The following is a 24,480-nucleotide window of genomic DNA, read 5'->3' as shown; positions in this document are numbered from 1 at the left end:
TGGGAGCCATTTCAGGCTCTGTTTCTCTAAGCCAGGGGCAGGCAAACTTTTTGGCCTGAGGGCCGCATCGGGTTTCATAAATTGTATGGAGGGCTGGTTAGGGGAGGGGGTCGGGGCCCGCCCCCCCCCTTTTCTCCCCCCCCCCCCCCCCAGACTCCTGCCCCATCCAACCCCCCCTGTTCTCTGATGGCACCTCTGGGACCCCTGCCCCATCCACACCCCCCCGCTCCCTATCCCCTGACTGCCCCTGGGCCCCCACCGCCCCATCCAACCCCTCCTCTCATTCCTGAAGCCCCTCCCCGGGACCCCTGCCCCATCCAACCCCTCCTCTCATTCCTGAAGGCCCCCCTGGGACTCCTGCCCCATCCAACCACCCCTTCTTCCTGTCCCCTGACTGCCCCCAGAACCCCTGCCCCTGACTGACCCCTGCTGCCCCATCCAACACCCCCACCCTTCCTGACTGCCCCCTGGACCCCTGTCCCCATTCAACCCCATTTCACCCCGACCACCATCCACACCCCCACCCCCTGACCACCACCCCGAACTCCCCTGCCCTCTATCCAACCCCCCTGCTCCCTCCCCCCTTACCGCACTGCCTGGAGCACCAGTGGCTGGCAGCGCTACAGCCGCGCCACCCGGCTGGAGCCGGGCCATGCTGCTGCTACTGCCACCACCTAGGGTGACCAGATGTCCCGATAAAATCAGGACCGTCCCCATATCTCGGTGTCTGTCCTGTGTCCCGACTGATCTTGTCCCGATATCCGTCAGCACTGTATTTTTTTTTTTTTGCTCAGCTGGCAGGACCCGGTTGTTTTTTTGCTGGCGGACACCACCCCCATTTGTCCCGATATTTTCTTCCCCTCATCTGGTTACCCTAGCGCCGCCACCACGCAGCACAGAGCACTGGGTCAGGCCGGGATCTGCAGCTGCGCTGCCCCAGGAGCTCACAGCCCTGCCACCCAGAGCATTGCACCGGCGGCAGAGTGAGTGAGTTGAGTGAGGCGAGGGGGAACAGTGGGGGAGGGGCCGGTGGTGAGCCTCCTGGGCCAAGAGCTCAGGGGCTGGGCAGGACAGTCCCGCGGGCAGGATTTGGCCCACGGGGTGTAGTTTGCCCATCCCTGCTCTAAGCCATGATTGAAGTGTTTCAAGGCTTAGCCCTTCAAGCCCTCCCCACAGCGAAAGCAAAAGGGTGTTCAGCAGGGGATTGTCTAATCTGATCCTAAATTCTAGTGGTTGAATGTTTTTGTTCTTCTTCGAGATGTGTTGCTCATGTCCATTCAACTTAGGTGTGTGTGCTCGTCACATGCACCAATGCCGGAAGCTTTTCCCTCAGCAGTATCTGTAGGGGACTGGCTCTGGCGCCACCTGGAGTGTCGCGTGCATGCCGTGGTATACAGGGTGCCACCAGTTCCCCCCAACCTCAGTTCCTTCTTGCCACCAGTGACAGTGCTGGAACTGTTGCTGCTTCAGCTCGTGCTGTTGCTGTTCGTTCGTACAAACTAGTTATCTCTTGTATTATAGTGTATAATAGTTTTCTGTTAGTGTTTGTAAATCCCTTAGCTATAGTTAGAGACTTCGTAAGTCCCAAATGGGACTTTTCCTTGGGACCGGTCCCCAGGCTTTGATCTCTGCAAATGGCCTATGCCAACTGGTGAACCACACAGCTGTTGTCTGCGTTGCTTTGGTGAAGGACACATTAGTGAGAAGTGCAAAATTAGCAAGTCCTTCAAGCCAAGGACTAAGAAGGAGCACGATATTTGTTTAAGAGTGCGCCTTATGGAGTCGGCCCTCAACCCAGCACCGGAGCAATGCTCTGACTCAGAGCCGAGTACCATGACCTTGGTACGCAGCGCCCCACTGGGACCATCCAATGGCTGGCACCAGTCCCCATCCCTGGCTCCAACCAAGAAGCTCAAGAAGGTGGGGCAAGGCTGGTCTCCAACCTCCCGCAAGGGAGAGGATAAGACTGGGTGTGAGCAAAGTCCCAGGCTGGGCAACTCTTCACCCATGTTGGGATCTCAGGCCCAAGCTCCGGTGGAGTGATGTAGCCCAACTGGCTCCCGGTCAGCTACCCTGGATAGCGGCAGAGGCCTCTGTCAGCTCCAGGTGCTGTCCATGCCAGAGGCCCTGCAGGTAGCGCAGGAGATCATGTCCCTCCCGGTGCTGCCCACACCGGCTCCTGTGGTTCCCCATTCATGGGGTAAGCCCACATTTGGACTGCTTTGGTCCCCACCTCAGCAGCACCGTTCCCCGTCATAGGGAATGTCCTGCCAGTGCTCGCCTTCCAGTAGCCGCCACGCATCTGACTGCGAAAGGCAGATGCAGCGCAGCCCCAGTCGGTCCCTGGACTTTGGCCTCGGGCAGAGAGACTCGAGGCACAGCTCGGTGGCCATTGGGTGCAGACCCTTGGAGGGACTCGCCCCACTGGCAGAAGTACTGGTCTCGGCACCTGGTATCTCTGAGACCGCGGTACCGCTCCAGGGACCCATCGAGGGATCAATGTTACCATTCCTCAGACCGTCGCCGATCCCCTAGGAGGGCATCACCGCATGCGGGTGCTTCCCGGCACCAGGCCTGTTCTGACTCCGGGTCCTGTTCCTCATACCGGTACCGCTCGTCAAGTGCAGGACATAGATCGCCGACTCCAAGCCGTTGCGGATCTGTCGAGCGCCACCGATCCCTAAGATCCCACTCCACATCAGACTTCAGACGGAGTAACCGGCACTGGTTGCGACAGAGCCACCGTTCCACTCCGTCCTGGTCACCTGGGAGCAACCGCTCAGGATCTAGCCCTGGTTCAGAGAAAGGTTCCCTGACAGTGGAATAAGCTCCGGTACCAGCGATACCAGCTACATTGTTGGCACTGAAACCGGCCCTGGGGCCTCAGGCACAGTGGCCGGCGCCGTGGTACCCATGGAACCCATGGGTTCACCCAGCCCTCCCAGGCTGCCCGCTTGGTGTCCGGAGCCTTGGAGAGTCCAGCTGCCTCTCTCTACCACCCTCCTCTGGTGCACGAAACCTCGGGTGCGAGGACCCTGTAGGTCCAAGAGGGAGCAGGGGAAGAAGCCACTGGGCCACCAATGGTTGTGGAGGACCCTACAGCACTGGCATCTTCCTTGTCGTCGCAAGGCAAGGTGGTAACGGGGCCCCCTCCCCTGGTTCCTCCGAATGATGCTAAAGCGCACCAGGAACTAAAGAGGGTTGCTGCCAACCAGAGTCTTCAGGCAGAGGAGCTAGAGGAGCCTTCAGAATCTCTCTTCAATGTCCTCTGCTCCACAGCACCAGCCAGGGTGGCTCTGCTTATTCATGATGGGGTCTCTAAGATCACTAATGCCCTGTGGCAAACTCCCTTCTCCCTGCTACCCATCTCCAAGAGGGCTGAGTGCAAGTACTTTGTGACATCCAAAGGCCACGAGTACCTGTACACCCACCCTGCTCCCAACTTCCTAGTGATAGCAGCTGTTAACCACAGGGAGTGACAAGGTCAACCCAGGGCTACCCCTAAGAACACAGACTCCAAGAGAAATGCTGGGCCTGTATGTTCCTGGCCCTGCCCACAAGTTGTTTAAGCCGCAGCAGCCTGAGGGCCAGGGGAGCCACCCTCACCAGGAGTCTCCCCATAAGAAATCCAGAGGCTACAAGAGGAGTCCTAGCCAACAGCCTTCGCAGGCCTCTCAGTCGAGCTCAACCCGCAATAAGTAGGTGGGCAAGTGCTCATTTTGAGGGTACACCCAAGGGCCATCTACTGGTCTGTTCCCAGGATCCTCCCTCCCCTATTTTTTCCAACCACCTTTCTCCTTTCTTCCGTGCATGAGCATCTATAACATCGGACTGATGGATCCTCAGTACGGTGGCGCAGGGTTACACCCTTCAGTTACTTTCTACCCGGCTTCCCACCTCCCCTCCCCATCCCTCTTCAGGGACCCTTCTCACTAGAGTCTCCTCACGCAGGAGATAGAGGAGTTACTGCAGCTATGTGCAGTGGAGGTCATTCCTCCAGAGTACAGGAACAAGGGGTTCTATTCCTGCTACTTTTTAATCCCAAATGCCCAGGATGGTCTACGACCTATCCTGGACCTGTGAGACTTGAACCACTTCCTAGCGAAGCTGAAGTTCCGCATGGTCTCCCTGCTTCCATCATCCCTTCCCTGAATCCGGGAGACTGGTACACTGCCCTCGATCTGAAAGATGCTTACTTTCACATCGCCATCTTCGAGGGACACAGACGCTTCCTCCAGTTTATGGTAGGTCCCAACCACTATCAGTTTGTGGTCCTCCCATTTGATCTAGCGACAGAACTATGGGTATTTACCAAGTGCATGTTTGTGTTGGCTGCTTACCTCAGACATTGGGGTATCCTGATCTACCTGTACCTCAATGATTGCCTGATCAAGGGCAGCTCCAGGTCCCAGGTCCAAAGGCATTTTACGATGCTGTTAGCCACCTGCCGTTGCCTCGGCCTGTTGGTAAATGACAAAAAATCCATGTTAATTCTGGTACAGAGTATAGAATTCATCGGAGCAGTGCTCGACTCGACCTGCGCCAGGGCATTCCTGCCACTGGAGAGATTCAGGGCACTGACAGACCTCATCGCGGAAGTCTCCGCATTTCCCCTAACCATAGCCAGAGTTTGCCTGCGCCTACTAGGTCACATGGCAGTGAGTTGGTTTTGGACGCCTCAGACCTTGGCTGGGGGGCGCACCTCGGCACCCTCCAGACCCAAGGTATGTGGTCCCCAGTGGAAACAATGCTACATATAATCGTCAAAGAACTCAGGGTGGTGCACAGTGCGTGCATGGTCTTCCTACCTCACCTGTTGGGCAAAGTGGTCAGAGTCCTGATGGACAACACACCCTCAATGTTCTGCATAAACAGACCAGGGGAAGTGTGATCCTCAGCACTCTGCCAAGAAGCATTCCGTGTTTGGGACGTTGCATCGACATGGAATCCACCTAGAAGTGTGTCACCTTCCGGTGCCAAGAACATGCTAGCAGATCACCTAAGCAAGGACTTCTCCTCTCACCACGAGTGGGTGCTCCACCCAGAGGTAGCTGACATGATCTTCCAGAGGTGGGGAGGTCTCCAAGTGGATTTGTTTGCCACTAGCAGAACAGGAGGTGCCACAGGTTTTGCTCCAGACGGGGTCTGGGAAAGGGCTCCCTCCCTGATGCCTTCCTCCTGCTGTGGGCAGAAATCCTGATGTACGTGTTCCCTCTGATTCCACTCATCAGCAAAGTCCTAGCGAAAATCAAGAGAGATAAGGCACAGGTTACCATGATCGCCCCAGCATGGCCTCACCAGCACTGGTTTGGGATGCTATCGAGCCTGTTGGAGATCCCTCGTGCCCGCTGCCGAACCAACCGGACCTGCTGTCACAGGATCATGGTCGACTCTTGCACCCCAACCTCTCGTCCCTCGACCTCATGGCTTGAATGTTGCGTGGCTGAACCCTGAGGAACAGGTCTGTTTGGAAGGGATCCAGAAGGTCCTCCTTGAGAGCAGGAAGCCCTCAACCAGACAGACTTACCTGGCAAAGTGGACGAGGGTCTCCCGCAGGAGGGCTAAATGGGGCATCTCCCCTTTGCATTCTTCGGTGCAGTCAATCTTAGACTACCTGCTTCGTTTAAGGAACCAGGGCCTGGCACACTCCTCTGTCAGGGTGCATCTGGCGGCCATTTCCACCTTTCATCCGCCTATCCAGGGGCAGATGGTGTTCTCCCATGACATGACGGTGAGGTTCCTCAGAGGACTCAAGAGACTTTTTCCTCAAGTTTGGTCCCGAGTCCCTCAGTGGGATCTACACTTGGTTCTGTCCAGGTCTTCTACCCTAAGCCCCATGAGACTAGTGAAGAGAGGTGCCTTCAAGCTTTGGATGTAAGAAGGGCCCTGGCTTGCTACCTAGATCGGACAAAGCCTTTCCGTAAGTTGACTCAGCTTTTCATCTCTACAACAGATAGGATGAAGGGCCTCCCAGTGTCCATGCAGAGGATTTCTAACTGGATCACTTCTTGCATTCAGACCTGCTGTGAGTTGGTGGGAGTCCCTCCGCCGCCACTCAACCAGAGCACAGGCATCTTCGGTAGCCTTCCTGGCACATTTCGAGCTGCGAAGTGGTTCTCGGTGCACACATTCACAGCCCACTACGCCATCACTCAGCAGGACAGAGATGATGCTGGGTTCGGCAGAGTGGTGTTGCAATCTACACGTCCATGAACTCCTACCCACCTCCGAGGGGTACTGCTTGGAAGTCACCTAAGTTGAATGGACATGAGCAAGCACTCAAAGAAGAAAAGACAGTTACCTTTTCCGTAACTGGTGTTCTTCAAGATTTGTTACTCATGCCCATTCCTTCCCCACTGTCAGAGTTTCTGGCAAGAAGGAACTGAGGGTGGGGGGAACCAGCAGTGCCCTATATACCATGGCATGTTCAAGCCACTCCAGGGGGTGCCATAGCCGGTCCCCTACAGATAGTGCTGAGGGAAAAACATCTGGCACCGGTGCATATGGTGAGCACACACACCTAAGTTGAATGGACATGAGCAACACATCTCGAAGAACATCAGTTATGGAAAAGGTAACTGTCTTTTCTGGTGTGAGGGGGTCATAAGGCATTGCTGCAGTCTGTCATTTACATATTTTAAGAGGTATAATACTTAGAAAATACTTCAAAATCACAACTTTCTATAAAGAAGAGTTACACTTTATATTTTGAAAGACAGTGTTGTTTATTATACTAAATGACTGGTTGCATATTTAATATGATAAAATACTTGTTAGCTGACTGGAGTAGCTACTATGCTTTAAATCAAAATGGAGAAATTAGGCAAGGGTGTGTGTGTGTGTATATATATATATATAGTAAATGAAACAATGAATTCACACTACTGTGGCTCTTTGGGTAATATTGATTGCTAATTTGGCTCCTGAACCTCTGAGGTCGGAATATCACTAGTCTACATTTTAAAAAGAAACTAGTGATTTGGGTGCCTCAATTTTTGGGTACTCAAATTGAGACACCTTAAATTTCAGAGGTTGGCTGCTCAGTGTTTTCTGAAAATCAGGCCCCTGTAAAGTGTCTGAATATGGAGACCCAAAAACTGCAGCACTCTTGAAAGTTTGGACCATAGTATAAACTCTTCATTTTCAAGCTTTATACAATATGTCCCTGAGGGACTGATTGTGCAGTCATTACTTAGACTAAGTTCTCATTGACCTCAACAGGAGTTTGTTCTGAGTAAAAAATGTGGGATCTAGTCCTTAATTTTGAAATATGCTTACATTGTATTATAGACAAAAATATATATTGCTTGCGAAAATGACAAATGTAATTTTATTATGTAAATTTATTTCTGTGTATATTACCACTTTAGCTGCATTACAAAAGGTGGCATATTGGGTTAATATCACCTAACCTGACCTGGGTACACCTTTTCCCATAGGTAATGAGTGAAGATGAGTAATGGTCTCTCCTCTTAACTTTTGGGGGACATTAGCTCACATCACACAACCTGCACTTTATTTTCCCCAGTTTGGCAAAGTAAATGTTCTCTGTTCAAGAGTTTCTTGGGACTAGAATAGGTGGTTTGTTGCAAGTTATGAATAAGGTCTGCTGGCTGAGCTGTGTGCGGAAGCCTGCAAGCACATGTCTGCATTATCTCTCAGTCTAGCTATAGTTATACTTGTCATTCATGTCAAACAGCATTACATTCACCTAAAGATTATGCTATTAATTTAATCAAATACTGAGCGATGGAACTGCATTTAAAAATGTGCAAAAGCAAATTAAATATATGGCAGATTCAACTGGTTTATAATTCAAATTAAATATTTTTAACAGATTTTTGATATTTCCTGGGATCCATATCAGCCAAACAGAATGGTTAGCTGTGGAGTGAAACATATAAAGGTAAATTGGTTTTGTTGCTTTTATATTTTCATTTCTTAAAGTTTATAAAGTCATCTGATGTCTTGAACTGCTTGCCATCTTTTCTTTCAGTAGGCGGCTTCCTGCCACCCCCAAACCCCATGAACACTATCTAGATTTCTAGGTTTGCAGCCAATTCAACATGATGAGGCAGATTTTCAGAAATACGAAGTGACTGCAGTGCAGGACAGCTTAACAAGCAAAGTATAAACATTTAATGTCTTAATATTTACCAATACTCACTCCCATTTTTGGCTTCTGCCCTCTCTATTCCACCAAACTGCTCATCAAGGTCTTCAGTTATCTCTTCCTAGTTAAGTCTCAATTAGGCATCACTGAAAAGGTCTGAAAGGATTGATGGAGCCCTGCTTCACTTATTCAAGCTAAGAAAATTGCAGAACCATGGATCACTTGATTACCTGTTCTGTTCATGCCCTCTGAAGTACCTGACATTGGCCATTGTTGGAAGACAGGATACTGGGCTAGATGGGCTAAATCAGGACATTGGTCTGACCCAGTATGGCCATTCTTGTGTTATGTTCTTATGAATGAGATAGGGATCCTAACTGCTCAGCCACAGTCTGGACAGAGACTACAAAGAAGGTATGAGAGGAGTCACTCCATGCTGCTGGACATCCTCTGCAGCTTTGGGAGTCAGGTTTCTTAGAGATCCTTGGTTTTCCAGTCCATTTTTTGGCCCAGCTCCCTGCCTTTTCTGTACCTCTGACCTCATGAAACTGGGGAGAGAACCTGAGTACTCCACAGCTCTAGTATTTGTTCCTTTCACACAATTTTGCACAGGAGGCACTTGAGGACCTAAATACATATTTGTAAATTGCCTTCCTGCTGCCTTAATTTGTTGTCTAGTATTAAAATTTAAATAGGACCAAAATTTAAGTAAAATTGAAAGCAAAATGAAAATCCCCTCGAAAGGTTCATATTTTGGATAAAACCTCCTTGGGCTTATGCAAAGCTTGGAGGGAAGTCTCTCACTTTGACAAAGTTTTCTGTTTTCCCCCGTCTTTGAGATGCATCTTTACTAGATGGCAATTATTTCCCATGATTAGGGGTGGGAAAAACAGAAGTTTTAGAAAACTTGCTAATCTCTCTAACTCTGGTGGCTGAGAAATTTGAACCCCTAAACTTGCACTATTTTCAAAACTGTGGGGTAGTTTTGGCAGTAGTTATGCTATTTTCTGTGTTCTGCAAGCTGCTTCTCAAAACCTATCTTTCGTTAGCACCTGTGCACTGTTAAAATGGTCATAATTAACCATTCAAACAAACAGATATAGATTAAGGCATGCCAGAAAACTGTGTGTTAAAATGTTTGTGGATTAGGTGTTGGATTCCCATCAAAAAATGTACAAACAGTAGTCCATACTATTTCTGCATATTAAGATTAGAGGGATGGGGATCACTGCTTGAACTTAGAGGTAGATAAAATAAATAGCTTCTCCTGCTCTATACTATAGGGTAATTACTCTGCATTGTAAAATCAAGATTAATATTTGGGGAGGGAGAAATGGGGAGAGTGTAGTCTTTTCTCTGAGCTTCTCTCTATTCAAGCAATCCAAACCATTTCTGAAGTGTACTACAGCTGAGCTTTTGCTGAAAGGCTAGGCTGGGTATCAAAGCCAGACCTGCAACCTTCCACATTTCTCAAAGCCTGTGTGCAATTTCAGATGAATAAGTACCATTGACTTTTAAATACATTTAAAAGATTGTGAAGAGCTTTGAGGTCTACAGATGAAAACATATTTAAGAGGTAGGTGTTATTCTTATTTTTCTTATTAATTACTTCACAGGATCAGGTTAATTTAGCTTCCTGAATATGTAGTTAGGTGCCTAAGTTTAGCAAAAGTCTTGGCAAAAGTGACTTGCCACATATAAAATTATCCCTAAGTGGTGCAGCAGGAGGAGCAATGTCTGAGTTCTATCTTCTGTAGATACTCAGTCCTGGCAATCTGTGTCCCATAGACAGTTGGCCAGAGGGCCCCAGGCTGGGATGGGGTTGAGTCTGTTGCTGAGCTTGCTGTAGGCAGGAATCACAGCTGCTACCTCCTGCCTAGTCAGAAATGCTGGCCATCCACGTCAATGGGTGGGGAAGTTGGTGGGGTCAGTGCTGAAAGGGGGACAGTCCCAGTAGCAAGGAAGGGAGACACTCAGCTCCTCCCCCTGGGAAGCACCCATTGGCCAGCTGGGGGAGAGGGGTGCAGATTGGCCAACATTCCCCAGCTCCCAAGATTTAACTGTTGCAGGGACAATGTGGAGCCTCTTCCAGCTCCATTCCAGCAGCCCACCCTACCTATCCGAACTAGGAATGGGAACCCGGCCAGACAGGAGCTGCGGGTCTAGCTGATCGCCTTTTTAGGGAGTCAGGAAGGAATTTTTTCTTCCATGGGCCAATTAGCAGAAGACCAGAGAATCTTTTGGCATCCTTGCAGCATCTTCAAGCCACAGTGGATTAAATAGGAATGCTCTTACTGCCTGACTGAGGTACTGGAGTGATGGTGTTTATTTATCACAACTTGCAGCTGGTTTCTAGTGTGGTTAAAAGAATAAAATGAACGGCTCCAAGAGGTAAAAGACTGGGATTTTGGTGAAGGGCTCATGTGATAGAGGCAGACCTTGTGGCCCTCATAGGCTGAGGTCCCTACCCTGCTGCATCCTCTGTCCCCCACATGGGACTCGGAGAGAGCTGAGTCCTGGGGGTAGGCTGAGGAGTGTCACCCTGCGTTATGTGTTATATGGTAAGGAGCCCTATAATCCCCTCATTGGAGCCAATTAAATGCCTGGTATAGGAGAATATGGGTGATGGACAAGTAGGGCCCCTCCCTATTGTTAAAGTTTAATAAAAGTTGCAGCCTGCCTCTTTTTTTTTTATTAAATTAATGGAGATATCCCATCTCCTAGAACTGGAAGGGACCTTGAAAGGTCATTGAGTCCAGCCCCCTACCTTCACCAGGCCCAAGTACTGATTTTTTGCCTCAGATTCCTAAGTGGCTCCCTCAAGGATTGAATTTACAACCCTGGGTTTAGCAGGCCAATGCTCAAACCACTGAGCAATCCCTCCCCACTATGTTAAGCCCCTGTTAAAAAGATATGGAAATTGGAGATGGGCCCCAAACCAAAATCCTTGATCCAAATACTTTCAACTCTAAGGAAGTTCATATCAAGATCTGAATTTTGTTATAAATGCCCAAAGCATGTTCTTAATTTGTCTCAGATTACAATCTAATGGTTATAAATGGCTCATCTTCTTGTCTTTCATGACTTCCTATCAGCACACACTACTGTTGGGCCAAATTCTGAGAGTCTTACTTGATCCTCAATCAGGCAAACTGGATGGGAATTTTACACGAATAAGTAATAAGAGAAGACCTCAGGACTTGGTCTTTAGTTTTATTTATTTTTTATTTCTACAGCCCATAGGTATGTATGGAGCTCTGCAAACAAATAAGACAGGTCCCTTGTTTAAGAAGATTCCATTCTATTACATATCATGCATGAAATGGCAACAGACAAAGTGAGGGTGAGGTTATTAAAAGAATGAGGGTAACAATAATAAAACACCATGAGTTATTTTTCAGTTTCATACATACATACACAAAAAATTGAACTATCACATTGTATATGTGATCTTCAGATATACTGTAGTAGTTTCCCATTCTTTATAAGTTATTTGTAGCATGATGGAACAGTCAGTTAAGAGGCAAGAGTGTCTAGCTCAGTTACTGAACAATACGGAGATACAGGGCTGCCCAGAGGCTTCAGGGGGCCTGGGGCAAAGCAATTTTGGGGGCCCCTTCCATAAAAAAAAAGTTACAATACTATATAATACTATATTCTTGTGGGGGCCCCTGTGGGGCTCGGGGCCTGGGGCAAATTGCCTCACTTCTCCCCCCCCCCCCCCCCCCCCCCCGGGCGGCCCTGCGGAGATATGTCTGTAAGATTTGCAAACTGATGTCAAAACAAAAAATGCTGCAGAGACTTCTCTTCATGTATCATTTACATTTAATAGTTTTGGACGTTGTGTGGAAATGCACTGACAGCAAAAAGAGGAATATTTGGCAAAACAGGAGATCTCCAAACTATCCTTTGCTTAGCATGTGCAAAAGAAGATGTCACATACTCTGGTGCTTTAAATGGAGACATCTATGTTTGGAAAGGGCTAAACTTAGTCCGCACAATTCAAGGAGCTCATAGTGTAAGTTGTGTTTTTAATTCTAATTTATGAAAATTAACCTTGTTCACTGAATTGAAGAACTGTAATGGATCTTTGATATTTCAATAGATTCTAATCTGTGTCAAATCATAACAGAATGTATAGTGTTCAGTAGGACTTTATGAATTGTTCACTTTATACTCTGATTATGTAGGTATTTAAGTATTAGCTACAGTATTTTGTTCTACTGACAGAACTGCTGCTGTTGTTTGTTTGTTTGTAGTTTTGACACTGATTTCACAGAACAGACTTAAATGTAAGGTATCATCTTGACAGATTTTAAAGTGGCTTCAGTTCTGAATAGACTAATTGTATAAACATATATTCTAATGTGCTAGTCTTATTTAAAATAGGATTCCCAATATTCTGTACTAAGGTTTTTCATAAAAATGAGATCTTAAGCATAATAAGCATCTTATGTGTTTTTCTCATTAACCAAGGCAATAAGAATATGAGCAAATCTGCTTTACAGTGGTGTTCCTCTTTGGCTTGCTCACATAACATGGAAATGATTTTAAAAACTCTCATTAAATACTAAAAATGTAATTTGAAGCAAACAAAAATCTCAATCTATTCAGTGTAGATGAACATTGGAGCTAAAAAATATCAGAGGCATATTTTACTACTGTAAATGTTTATTTCATATTCCTAAACATTCAACTTTAGTGCCTTAATTAGATTACATATGTTCATGTTACCTTTTGTAACATGTGGATAGGGATTGTTTCCTTAGAGCAGTTTTATAAATCCCCTGAGTAGCTCTTATAGCATATTTCTGGAACCTTGGTAGAAACAACAATTTCGATATATAGTTGTTGCTGAGCCTCAGTAGTTATGAGCCTAAGAAAAACACAGCTTTGCTGACATTGTATGAAGAATCACAGTAATATTCAAAAATAGAGTTCCATCATGGAATGGGCCACCCAAATACCCCAGGGGGACCTGCTTCAATACAGAAATAACCACCCCCCTCTGACCACACACCCCTAGTTGTCACCTACCACCCATCACTGGAACCCATATGGGGCATTATCAAACAACTACAACCCATATTTGTTGGGGACCCCACCTGGAAATAAATCTTTCCTGAACCCACTCTTCTGGCCTTCAAATAACCTCCCAGCCTTTCCAACCTCCTCATCATACACAAGCTCCCCACAGACCAGGACATACCAGCTCAAAGTGGCACCAGATCCTGCCAGAACAACAGATGCAAAACTTGCAGACATATCTTCCACTACTACAATGATAAAAAAAAATCCCACAACACACCTTTCAAGATCCATGAGCTCTACACATGCCTATCACAACATGTGGTGTACCTCATTTAGTGCACTAAATGCCCCAATAACAACTATGTGGGTGAACTTGCACAGAAAAATGATAAAAGACAAAAACATCACCTCATCTGTGGATGAACACTTTTCACAAAGCAATCGCTTTATATTTGACCTATCAGTCCTCATCCCCAAAGGAAACCTGCATAACACTTTCAAAAGATGAGTCTGGAAGCTTAAATTCATAACTTTGCTAGACACTAAAAATCATGGACTAAATAGAAACACTGGATTTATGGCTTATTACAATAATCTATACCCTACTAATGGCCACTTCATCTTGAATGATCCCTTGAAATATGTGTTAACTACTTATGCTAAACAACCTATTCTATCTTGTACTTAGTTGTGACACTCTGATTTAAGTTTCCCAAACCTCATGAAGACCTCTATGTAAGCTTGAAAGCTTGTTTCTCTCACCAACAGAAGTTGGTCCAATAAAAGATATTATACTAGAGACAAGGTGGGTGATACATTAGTAAGCATTCTAACAAGTACTGTAAAAATATTTTAATGTAGAAGAACATGGTAATCCATAAATTTTGCCTTTTTTAAAAGTGAAAAAGCAATTCAAACTAAGTAGATACTTTTTGTGCCAACAAAAAATGAAATTCACACTCTTTCAGTTTATATCAGATTCCAAATGATGTCTGAAATGAATTCATGAAACATTGTCTGAGCCATCTCTTCACCTGTAAGAATATTTGTGTCAATTGTTTGCTTGTTTTTGTTTATTCTGGGTGACAATTTATTGTAAGTGTCCCATCGTTTACTTAATACTCTTTTGAAACAACATTCATTAAATTTAATTTATAGTCACATATGTATGCTACGTGTATGACATTTATACGAAAGTTCCATTATAATTCACAATCAATGGATTGGTAAGAGAGCACTTGAAATAAACTGTCACCTGTGTGTTTGGTTTGTTTTCTGAGTGGAGAGCGTCTTGTCTCTTAAACAGTATTATCTAACAGTTCTTAATAGTTTGGCCTTTAACAAGAGCATACTCAAACACACTTGGATTTGTTTTTATGTTTAAATTGTTATCAACTTTCAAAACTATTATACTATTGATTAACAGGCTGGAATTTTTAGTATGTATGCTTGTGAGGAAGGTTTTGCCACTGGTGGGAGAGATGGTTGTATTCGGTTATGGGACAACGATTTCAAGCCAATAACTAAAATTGATCTCAGGGAGACTGAACAAGGATACAAAGGTAATACAATTATTTGTGAGTGGATTTTGATATATTTGGATAATGGATGTTACATTTTAATACAATATAAAGTTTTAATGCCTGTGCATAATGCCTTTTGAATTTTACCAGACAGGATAGATTATATACAGATTTTTAAACAATTATTTTGTTTGACAATAATGTTTTTTTATATCTTTGAGCAGTTTTCATGTTCCATAGTAAAAATAGAAGGGTGCTTTGTCATCTTTTTTCCATGCTGTGGAAGTTCAGAACATGATCTACAAAGGTACACTCATCACAAAAGTGTGAGAATGAGGTTACTCATGCTTTCTGAGCACAAGAGGGGGAAGAGAGAGGAAGCCAGTCATTATGACTCTTAGTATTCAATATTTTTCTGTGAGTGCTTGTTCATGTCCATTCCATGTTAGGTATGTGCCCACCCTGCGTACCGTTGCTGGAGATTTTTCCCTTAGTGATATCCATTGGGCCAGCTCTAGTGCCTGCTGGAGCTGTGCACTCGTGTGCCAGTATAAGGGGCACTACTGGCTATGCACCCTCTCAGTTCCTTCTTACTGCCCATGACTGTTGCTGGAATGACCCTTCTTGCTTCAGCATGATTTTCTTCCCAGTGTTTTTTGGACTCTAACACTTCATTCTTAGTTATCATAGTTTAGTGTATATAGTTTTTGAAATTAGAATTAATGCACATAATTAGCTTCCGTTGTTGAGGGACTCTTTTGCACCATGGGCCAGGCATGCTTCAAACCTTGTGTATCCTGTGGCAAACCTATGCTTGTGAGTGACCCACATTCCAGCTGCTTGAAGTGCTTGGGGGAAACTCATCTGAAGGACAATTGCCAGATCTGTTGGGACTTCAAATTCCGCACTAAAAAGGACAGACATTAGGCTTAAGGGTATCCTCATGGAAGCTGCCCTCGGACCAGAGCAGAGCCACTACAATTTGGTGCCGAGCACTTTGGCATGAGTGCGAAGTGTTCCTCTGGCACCAAGCTGGCCCCCCACCCCAGCACCTGGCCAGTGGGTCACTGGCCAATGCAGTGGTCTTACTGGAACCCCTGGGATTTTCCCCCGGCACCGGGTCCTCCCTCCCATTGCTCCTACTCAGTGGTTTCCGAGAGACAGGCTTTCACTCCTTCTTAGTCAGCACTGGACCCTGACCCCAGTACTGACCCCAGTACCGATGTTCAGGAGCTGGCTCCAATGGATGTCATTGGGGCTGAGGAAGAAGAGGGAGCTCCTCCTTTGGTGCAAGCCTCCTGCTTATCCTCTCCAGATGATGCTGTCGTGGGACCAGGTGTCCTCTTCCACAGAATGATTTCAGGGCCCATTGGGACCTTTTGAAGCGGATTGCTGCAAATCTGGGTCTGGAAATTGAGGATCTTAAAGAGACATCACACACCCTTAGTAATATCCTGGATGCAGCAACTCCATCCAAGGTGGCCTTACCCATCAATGAGGCTGTGATGGGGCCGAGTCAAGGCCCTGTGGCAAACTTCTGCTTCTTTGCTCCTCACCTCAAATTGGGCAGAGAAGTAGTATTATGTACCAGCGAGTGGGTTTGAATACTTGTACTTGCACCCCCACCCCCCCAGTGTCCCTGGTTGTGTCTGCAGCAAACAGGAGGGACAGGCAGGGACAGTTGAGCGCTACCCCTAAACAAAAAGAGGTGAAGAAACTGGACCTTTTTGGAAGAAAGATTTATTCGACAGGTGGCCTTCAACTACGTATCTATAACCAGCAAGCTTTGCTGGCAAGATAGGATTATAATCTGTGGGACTCCCTGGCTAAATTTAAAGACTCCCTGCCCCAAGATTCAAGGCAGGAGTTCACTGCCTTCTTGGAAGAGGGAAAAAATATGGCCAGGACCTCTCTCCAGGCAGCTCTGGATGCAGCTGACTCGGCAGCTGGAATAATGGCCTCTATTGTCACCATGAGGCATTCTTGGCTCCAGTCCTCATGGCTTCCTCATGAGGTCCAACAGTCCATGCAGGACCTCTCCTTCAAGGGCTCCTCTCTATTCTCAGAGCAGACAGTCATGAGACTTCACAGCCTGAAGGACTCAAGGGCCACCCTATGATCCTTAGGCCTTTATGCTCCATCATTTTCCAGAAAGCACTTTGGGCCCCAGCAAACTCCTTGTTTCTCGGTGTCTCCAAGACAAGAGCCCTACAAAAGAAAAGGGAGAGGTTACAATCGGCATCAACCACTCCTGTCCACCTCAACCTTCCAGTTGGGGTCTCAGAGGTACTATGGGGGGTTCAAGCAGGCCTTTTAAAGGTATGCCAGAGGGCACTATATCGTCACCACTTCATATCCATTTCCCCTTTTATTTTTGGACTGTCTGTCCCACTTCAGCCCAGCATAGTCATACATAACATTGGACCATTGGGTTCTAAGTACAGTGACAATTGGCTATACCCTTCAGTTTTTATCCCCTCCCTGCCATACACCCCTTTCCATGCCTCTTCAGGGACCCTTCTCACGAGCAACTCCTTGTCCAGGAGGTGCAATACCTCCTACAATTGGGGGCTGTGGAGGAGGTTCCACAAGACTTGAGAGAAAAGGTTTTACGCCTGATATTTCCTAATCCCAAAGGCCAAAGGGGGCCTCCACCCCATTCTGGACTGCCGTTGCCTCAACAGATACCTCCCTGGATCCCGGAGATTGGTATGCTGCCCTTGACTTAAAGAATGGATACTTTCACATTTCTATCTTCTGTGGCCACAGAAGATTTCTCAGGTTTGTCGTGGGTCAGCACCACTACTAATTCACCACTCTTCCCTTCAGCCTATTGGCGGCCCCCTGGGTTATCATGAAGTGTATGGTGGTAATAGCAGCCTTCCTCAGACGGTGAGGCATCTACCCATACCTTGATGATGGCTGATCAAAGGTCGGTCACAGGCTCAAGTTCAGAACAGCATTAGCACAGTCCAAGCCACCTTCCAAGTGCTGGCCTGCTGATAAACGAATGGAAATCAACTCTTGGCCTGGCTCAGGGAATAGAATTTATTGGGGCAGTGCTCAACTCAACCTAAGACAGGGCCTTCCTGCCAGAGGCCTGATTCCAGACCATGTTGGACCTGATATCCAATGTCATGGTCCACCCAATTATGACAGCTTGGGTTTGCCTCAAGCTACTGGGGCACATGGTGGCATGTACTTACATGGTTCAATATGCAAGACTGCACTTCAGGCCTCTCCAGATGTGGTTATCATCAGTATATTCCTTGAGCAGACAACATTTAGATTCTGTGGTTTCTCCCCTAGTCTTCACCTCTCTGGAATGGTGGAAAGACCCAAGATCGGTAATGATGGGGGTGCCCTTTGTTATCCCTCAACCATCATTAGCTTTAATCTTGGATTAGTTAGAAATAGGGTGGGGAGCCCACCTCAACAAGCTCAGGATTTGGGGCTTCAGGGCCCAAGAAGAAGTCCCTGAACATAAACATCAGGGAGCTCAGGGCAGTACGCTTAGCTTGGCAAGTGTTCCTTCCCCAACTCTCAGGTCAGGTGGTGCAAGTCCTGACAGACAATACTGCGGCCATGTTCTATATCAACAAGCGGGGAGGGGCCCTATATTTCGCCCTGTGTCAGGAGGCCATCCATCTGTGGGACTTCTGCACAAAGCACTCCATTCATCTTGAGGTGTCACATCTCCTGGGATCCTGAAATGTAATGGTGGATCACCTCAGCAGATCCTTTTCCTCTCACCATGAGTGGTCCCTTCACCAAGAGGTTGCCAGGTTCATCTTACAAAGGTGGGGGCTTCCCCAAGTGGACCTGTTCGCTACCACACAGAACAGGAAATGCCATCAATTTTGCTCACTGTACGGGCACACCCCAGGCTCCTTCTCCAACACTTTCTTTTTCCCATGGACAGATCTCCTATTCTACACCTTTCCCCAATTCCTCTGACTCACAAGTTCCTCCTAAAATTTAAACTAGACAAGGTGAAAGTTATTCTTATAGCCCCGGCATAGCCATGCCAACACTGGTTTGGTATGCCCCTAGATCTGTCAGTAGCAGCTCAAGTCTTGCTCCCACTACATCCCGACCTAATTTCACAAAACCACGGTTGGTTGCTTCACCCAAACCTCATCTCACTGGACCTAATTTCATGGATACTCCACAGCTGAACCCAGAGGAACAGGCTTGCTCGGAACAGGTCCAGCAGGTCTTGCTAGGTAGCAGAAAGCCGTCCACCAGGGCTACCTACCTAATAAATGGAGATATACCTATCTCATAGAACTAGAAGGGACCTTGAAAGGTCCTTCAAGTCAAGTCCAGACCCCTGCCTTCACTAGCAAGACCAAGTACTGATTCTGCCCTAGATGGCCCCCTCAAAGATTGAACTCACAACCCTGGGTTTAGCAGGCCAATGCTCAAACCACTGAGCTATCCCTCCCCCATGGCTAAGTGGAAATGCTTCTTGACATGGGCATCTTAATGAGCTCCCTCTCTGTCTCAATCTTCCCTTCAGTCTATCTTGGACTACTTGCTCCACTTAAAGCAGCAGAGCCTGGTCCTTGCGTCTATCAGTGTGCACTAAGCAGCCATCTCAGCCTTCCACCCAACGGTGAACAGCAGGTCAGTGTTCTCCCACGAGATGAGGGTATGGTTTCTCAAGGGGCTGGAGAGGCTCTATCCTCAGGTCTGCAAGCCTGTCCTTCCATGAGACTTAAACCTGGTTCTGTCGAGACTCATGAGTCCCCCCTTCAAGTCACTAGCATCATGCCCCCTGTTTGCTTCTCTCTTGGAAGGTTGCCTTTTTGGTGGCGATCATCTCAGCCAGAAGGGTCTCTGAAATCAAGGCCCTTACATCAGAACTGCCTTACATGGTGTTCTTCCAGAACAAGGTACAACTACGCCCCCACCCAGCCTGTCTGCCAAAGGTGGTGTCACAATTCCATAACAATCAGGCCATTTTCCTGCCAGTATTCTTCCCGAAGCCTCACAAGAACTCTGAGGAATGGCAGCTTCACTCATTGAACGTTAAAGACTAAACCCTTCTGCAAATCCATGCAACTCTTTGTAGCAATAGTGCAAAGGATAAGAGGGCTACCTGTGTCAGCCCAGAGGATCTTGTCCTGGATAACTGCCTGTATTCAGGTTTGCTATGAGCAGGCAAATGCCCCACCTCTGGCCATCTTAACTGCTCACTCCACAAGAGCCCAGGCTTTGTCAGCAGTGTTCCTCGCGCAGGTCCCAATCCAGGATATCTACAGGGCCGCAACCTGGTCATCTGTACATACCTTCACATCTCACTACAACATTAACCAACAGGCCCGGGATAATGTCAGTTTCAGAAGAGTGGTGTTGCTGTCAACATGTCCATGAACTCCGAGCCCACCTGTGTATTGTTTGTGAGTCACCTAACATAGAATGGACATGAGCGGGCACTTGATGAAGAAAAAACAGTTACTAACCTTTCCATAACTGTTGTTCTTTGAGATGTGTTGCTCATGTCCATTCCACAACCCACCCTCCTACCCCTCTGTCAGAGTTAATGGCAAGAAGGAACTGAGAAGATGCATGGCCAGCAATGTCCATGAGCACATGGCTCCAGAGGGTGGCCCAATGGATACCACTAAGGGAAAAAGCTCCAGTGACACTGCGCGCATGCACACCTAACATGGAATGGATATGAGCAACACATCTCAAAGAACAAGATTTGGAAAGGTTAGCAACTGTTTTCTCTGAGAGGAGATATGAGGAGCTGGGTTATAGCACAGTGTCTCCAGTGTATCTGGGAGTGTTTAAGGCTGGTGATGGAGGGAACACACTACATATTTTTTTTTAATGTACAGATTTACATTTTTAAAAGTGAACTTTAATTTTGGGTTCCCAATTTGAGATCACTGGAGTCTGATATTCATGGGGGTTGGGCACCTGAAAACCCTATTAGACTGATATGGAGCTGTGGATACTCAGCACAGTGAGTACACACACAAAAATTGAGGCCCACTACAAATTAGAGGCTGCTTTTGAAAATTTTGACCATAGTATTTCTTGCATGTAAATATGCTTCCCACAACTTTATTGGAGACATTCTGCCTGATGGAGGCAAAATGCCTCCACCCAATATCTTATTGCTTTAGAAACCAATTATACCTTTAAAACTTTGCTTACAATAATTTAATTGGCGCAGAACAAAAAATAAAGAACAAAATAATTCAGCACAGTGAAATGATCTTTGCAAACTGCATTCAGACCAACTTCATTCTTAGATTCGGTCTTCAACCAACTCTAACTGCAACTGTTACCAGCTGACACTCTTTTAAACTCTACACCCCAGAAAGTTTCACACCTGAAAGGTGCTGCAACTACAGAGTGTTGCCACAATTATTAAAGCTCCATATGCCATACTCCTCTCCTTTAATTTTTAAACCATAGATTTATGACTTGATTTACATAGATGCTGAGCACCCATAGTTTCTGTTGAGACCAATGGTCACTATAGGTACACAATATCTCTGAAAGTGAAGCCATTTTGTCTTCTGGAAGGTATACTATTCCATTTTGATTAAGGATGTTTGTTGGGACAAGCAAATGTCACATACTCCTCCAGGCCTTAATTTACATTTTCAGAATCATCTTCTATATTAACATTATTATTGGAATCATCAGCAGGCCAGTAAGAAGGATAACAATTTTTTTTCTTAGAAACCATATAATTATCATCAATGTCAATACCCTTTCTATTTTCTGAAATTTTATCTTGTAATAACTGGTCAGTATGTTTGTTTGTTTTTTCTTTATTTTACTTCAACCAGGTAAGTCATTCATCCTGACACTTGTAAAATGTATATCTATATGTAAAATGTATATCTAGACACGCTTCTGACAAGCAAAATGCCTCCAGTCACTGCTATATGGTTGCTCCAGCAAGTCCCCTTAGCATGTTTTCCAAGTTCCCATCTAGTTCTCAGAGCTCTGTATGCATACTTTTTAGTCTTCAAAGCTCTCAAATGGACCCTGACAGCAAAGTATGTTTGCTGACACAATTCTGGTTTCATGCATTTTTGGCAGCCACATTTTAATGACTAATGTCCATTTCCACAGAAATAATCTGTAGAAACTATTAGTATTTATATCAGTTTATGATCAATTTCTGAAGCACTCAAATTCCAAGAAACTTTCTAAAAAACTGTGGAGGAAAAAAAAAGATTAATGGGCAAGTCCTGACCCCTTTGACAGATCTGGTCCTGAGAATTCAATAAGGCCAAACTCTGACATGAAGAAAAAAACAAAACAAAACAGAATAACCACCAAATGCTAAAACTATGGTAAAGCATTACTATATTCTGGCTTGGAAAGCCCCTCATGCAGTCTGTTTCTAATAAAAGTAAGAATGACCTATATGTAGAACTGTACATAGAATCCATTGCTGGCTATTACAATGCACACACATAAACATTCAGCCTCTTCAGTTCCCCTTGTAGTGGCCCTGTGAAGCACACTTCATATTCTGGAAAGTCCAGTATAGGAATAATACATTTCTATCCTGTGCTCTGCTTGCTGCCCATGAACTTTCTGGCAGGTGTCTGTTGTGTTTCTGAATTTACTGAGTTAAGAGAATTTTCTGCAGAAAAGTATTGCTTCAAAATAATAAACAACATTAAGAAGCCATTATTTATTTATAAAGGTCATCTATTCCTAATGTGCTATCTGCAAAGACCATCTTACTGTCCTGCAGGTGGTCTAAAGAATGCATTTTGATCTTGGAGTAAGTTAAGTTATTTAGCTTCCTTTGCTAAAAGGAAGAAAACTTGTATTAGAGTTGCTATTAAAATATACTTATTTGATGCCATTACCTCTACCATCTGTTAAATGTTAAAGGATACAGAACACTTAGAGGAGAGCAACTAAGTTCAGAAGAAAATTACATGCCAACAGCAAAACGACAGGGATGTAGACTATCAATGCTAATTCTTACTGTTTCCTTATAAGATGAGACTAATTAGTACATTTTTCCATTTTCAGAGCAAATAATGAGCTCAGTTTCCACTTAAAGATAAATGTGAATGTTAACATAATTCTTTTTATTAGAAAATAACAAATTAAGTGACTTCCAAGTAACAATAAGCTAAAACTGGAAACATTTATCTAACCCTTTTTCTCCTGAGATTTTGGGGTTCAGATAAAATAGCATTTGAACCACTCATGTTTTAAATTTGTTTTTCCAAACCCAGAAGAGATTTTGTCACTCTGTACTGAAATGACAGTGACAAAGACTAGAACTTTTACTTAAACAAGCCAGTAAATACCGAATTATGCTACAGCTATTCTATTGGAAGAAAGTGCTTTGTGTTGAAAAATGTAAAGGGGATCTGTTTACTTGCATAATCATTTAGATTAAGTAAGAAGAAATTTATCTGTGAAAACTGCTTTCTAACAATAGACAAACTACTAAAATATCAATTTAGGGCATGAAAAAGGTTACAGATCATAAAATCCAAGCAACCTATGATCTTACCTCTCCCTGTCCATACCCTTTGTTGTCTGTCTTCTCATGTCCTCTTTTCTGTTTTCTCTCTCCACTGTGTCCTTTCAATGTGATGCTTCTCTCACCTGCCTCCTTTATCCCTTCTTCCATCTCTAGCCCTTTCTTTGGTTCCTGTATTATTATCCACTGCTGATCTATTCTGTTTGCAAGCTACGGATTTAATTTGACTAGAATTCTATCACTGGAGCTTTGCCAGAGAGCACTTTAGACATCAGGATTCTTGTCTGTTTCACTTTGTTGATAGAGCACATAGACTCTGATCCAGTAAAACACATGCTTAACTTTAAGTGGTTGAGCAGCCCCATACAAGTCAACTGATAGTCTACATCCCTGTCAAGGTCTTGGGATTCTTCAGAACTCTAGAAATTCCGTGATGGCTTCAGCTATCTTCTATGCGGCCCTGGTTCATTTAAGTATGTGCTTAACACTAAGTATATGAGTAGTCCCAATTTCTTCCCCGTCCCCATCCCCCTTTGTTTCTTTCCTAAGCATTTTGCAGAGGCAGCCCACTGCTGGATTTACAATTGTTTTAGTACTAGAGTGCTATCAGGAATTTGTACATTTTCTCGCACATACTAACTAACCAGCTATCCCCTTCCTTCAGTATACCAAAACTTTTCCATGGTAGAAATGCCACTGTCACAGTTCAGGACAGTTGCACCTGTTCCCCCCCACCCTCAGTGGTCTAGCCAAGGCACCCAATCTCAGGCAGCCAGCTCTTCAGCTTTTGCCTCTCTTGGGTGGAGACACAAGTCCCTCTCCCTTCTGACCATGGTATTTTCAGGTCACATAGTTCCCTGGTGTATATGATGGGAAACACAAAGTGACAGGTTGACTAAGGACACTTGCTTGCTTTCTCTTCAGAGACTGTTAACAGGTGTAATTGTTACAGATATGTTACCAAACAGCACTTCCTATGCAAACCTACTTTATTCTTAAGGTAAAAAGCATTACAGAGAAAGCATATTAATAACTATAAAAGAACCTACATGCATACTAATAAACTTACCAGAGTTGACCTAAACCCTAACATGGATTATGACAGGAGCAGTCCTTAATCATAGAATATTAGGGTTGGAAGAGACCTCAGGAGGTCATCTAGTCCAATCCCCTGCTCAAAGCAGGACCAACACCAATTAAATCATCCCAGCCAGAGTTTGTCAAGCTGGGCCTTAAAAACCTAGAATCATAGAATAGAATCATAGAATATCAGAGTTGGAAGGGACCTCAAGAGGTCATCTAGTCCAACCCCCTGCTCAAAGCAG

General features: G+C 45.5%; 1 protein-coding gene across 1 annotated transcript in view; it reads left to right on the top strand.

Annotated features, from left to right (window-relative positions):
• The window catches only part of EML6 (EMAP like 6), a 352,965-nt gene that overhangs the window by 149,068 nt on the left and 179,417 nt on the right, over positions 1–24,480 (top strand). The window contains exons 4-6 of the mRNA XM_034764322.1: positions 7,838–7,906; positions 11,946–12,131; positions 14,571–14,706. Coding sequence (XP_034620213.1) covers positions 7,838–7,906; positions 11,946–12,131; positions 14,571–14,706 — 391 coding nt within the window. The remainder of the gene's footprint in view (positions 1–7,837; positions 7,907–11,945; positions 12,132–14,570; positions 14,707–24,480) is intronic.

Source organism: Trachemys scripta, chromosome 3, assembly GCF_013100865.1.
Source record: "Trachemys scripta elegans isolate TJP31775 chromosome 3, CAS_Tse_1.0, whole genome shotgun sequence".
Taxonomy (NCBI): domain Eukaryota; kingdom Metazoa; phylum Chordata; order Testudines; family Emydidae; genus Trachemys; species Trachemys scripta.
Note: the sequence above shows the minus strand (reverse complement) of the source record. Positions and strands in the feature narration are given on the sequence as shown.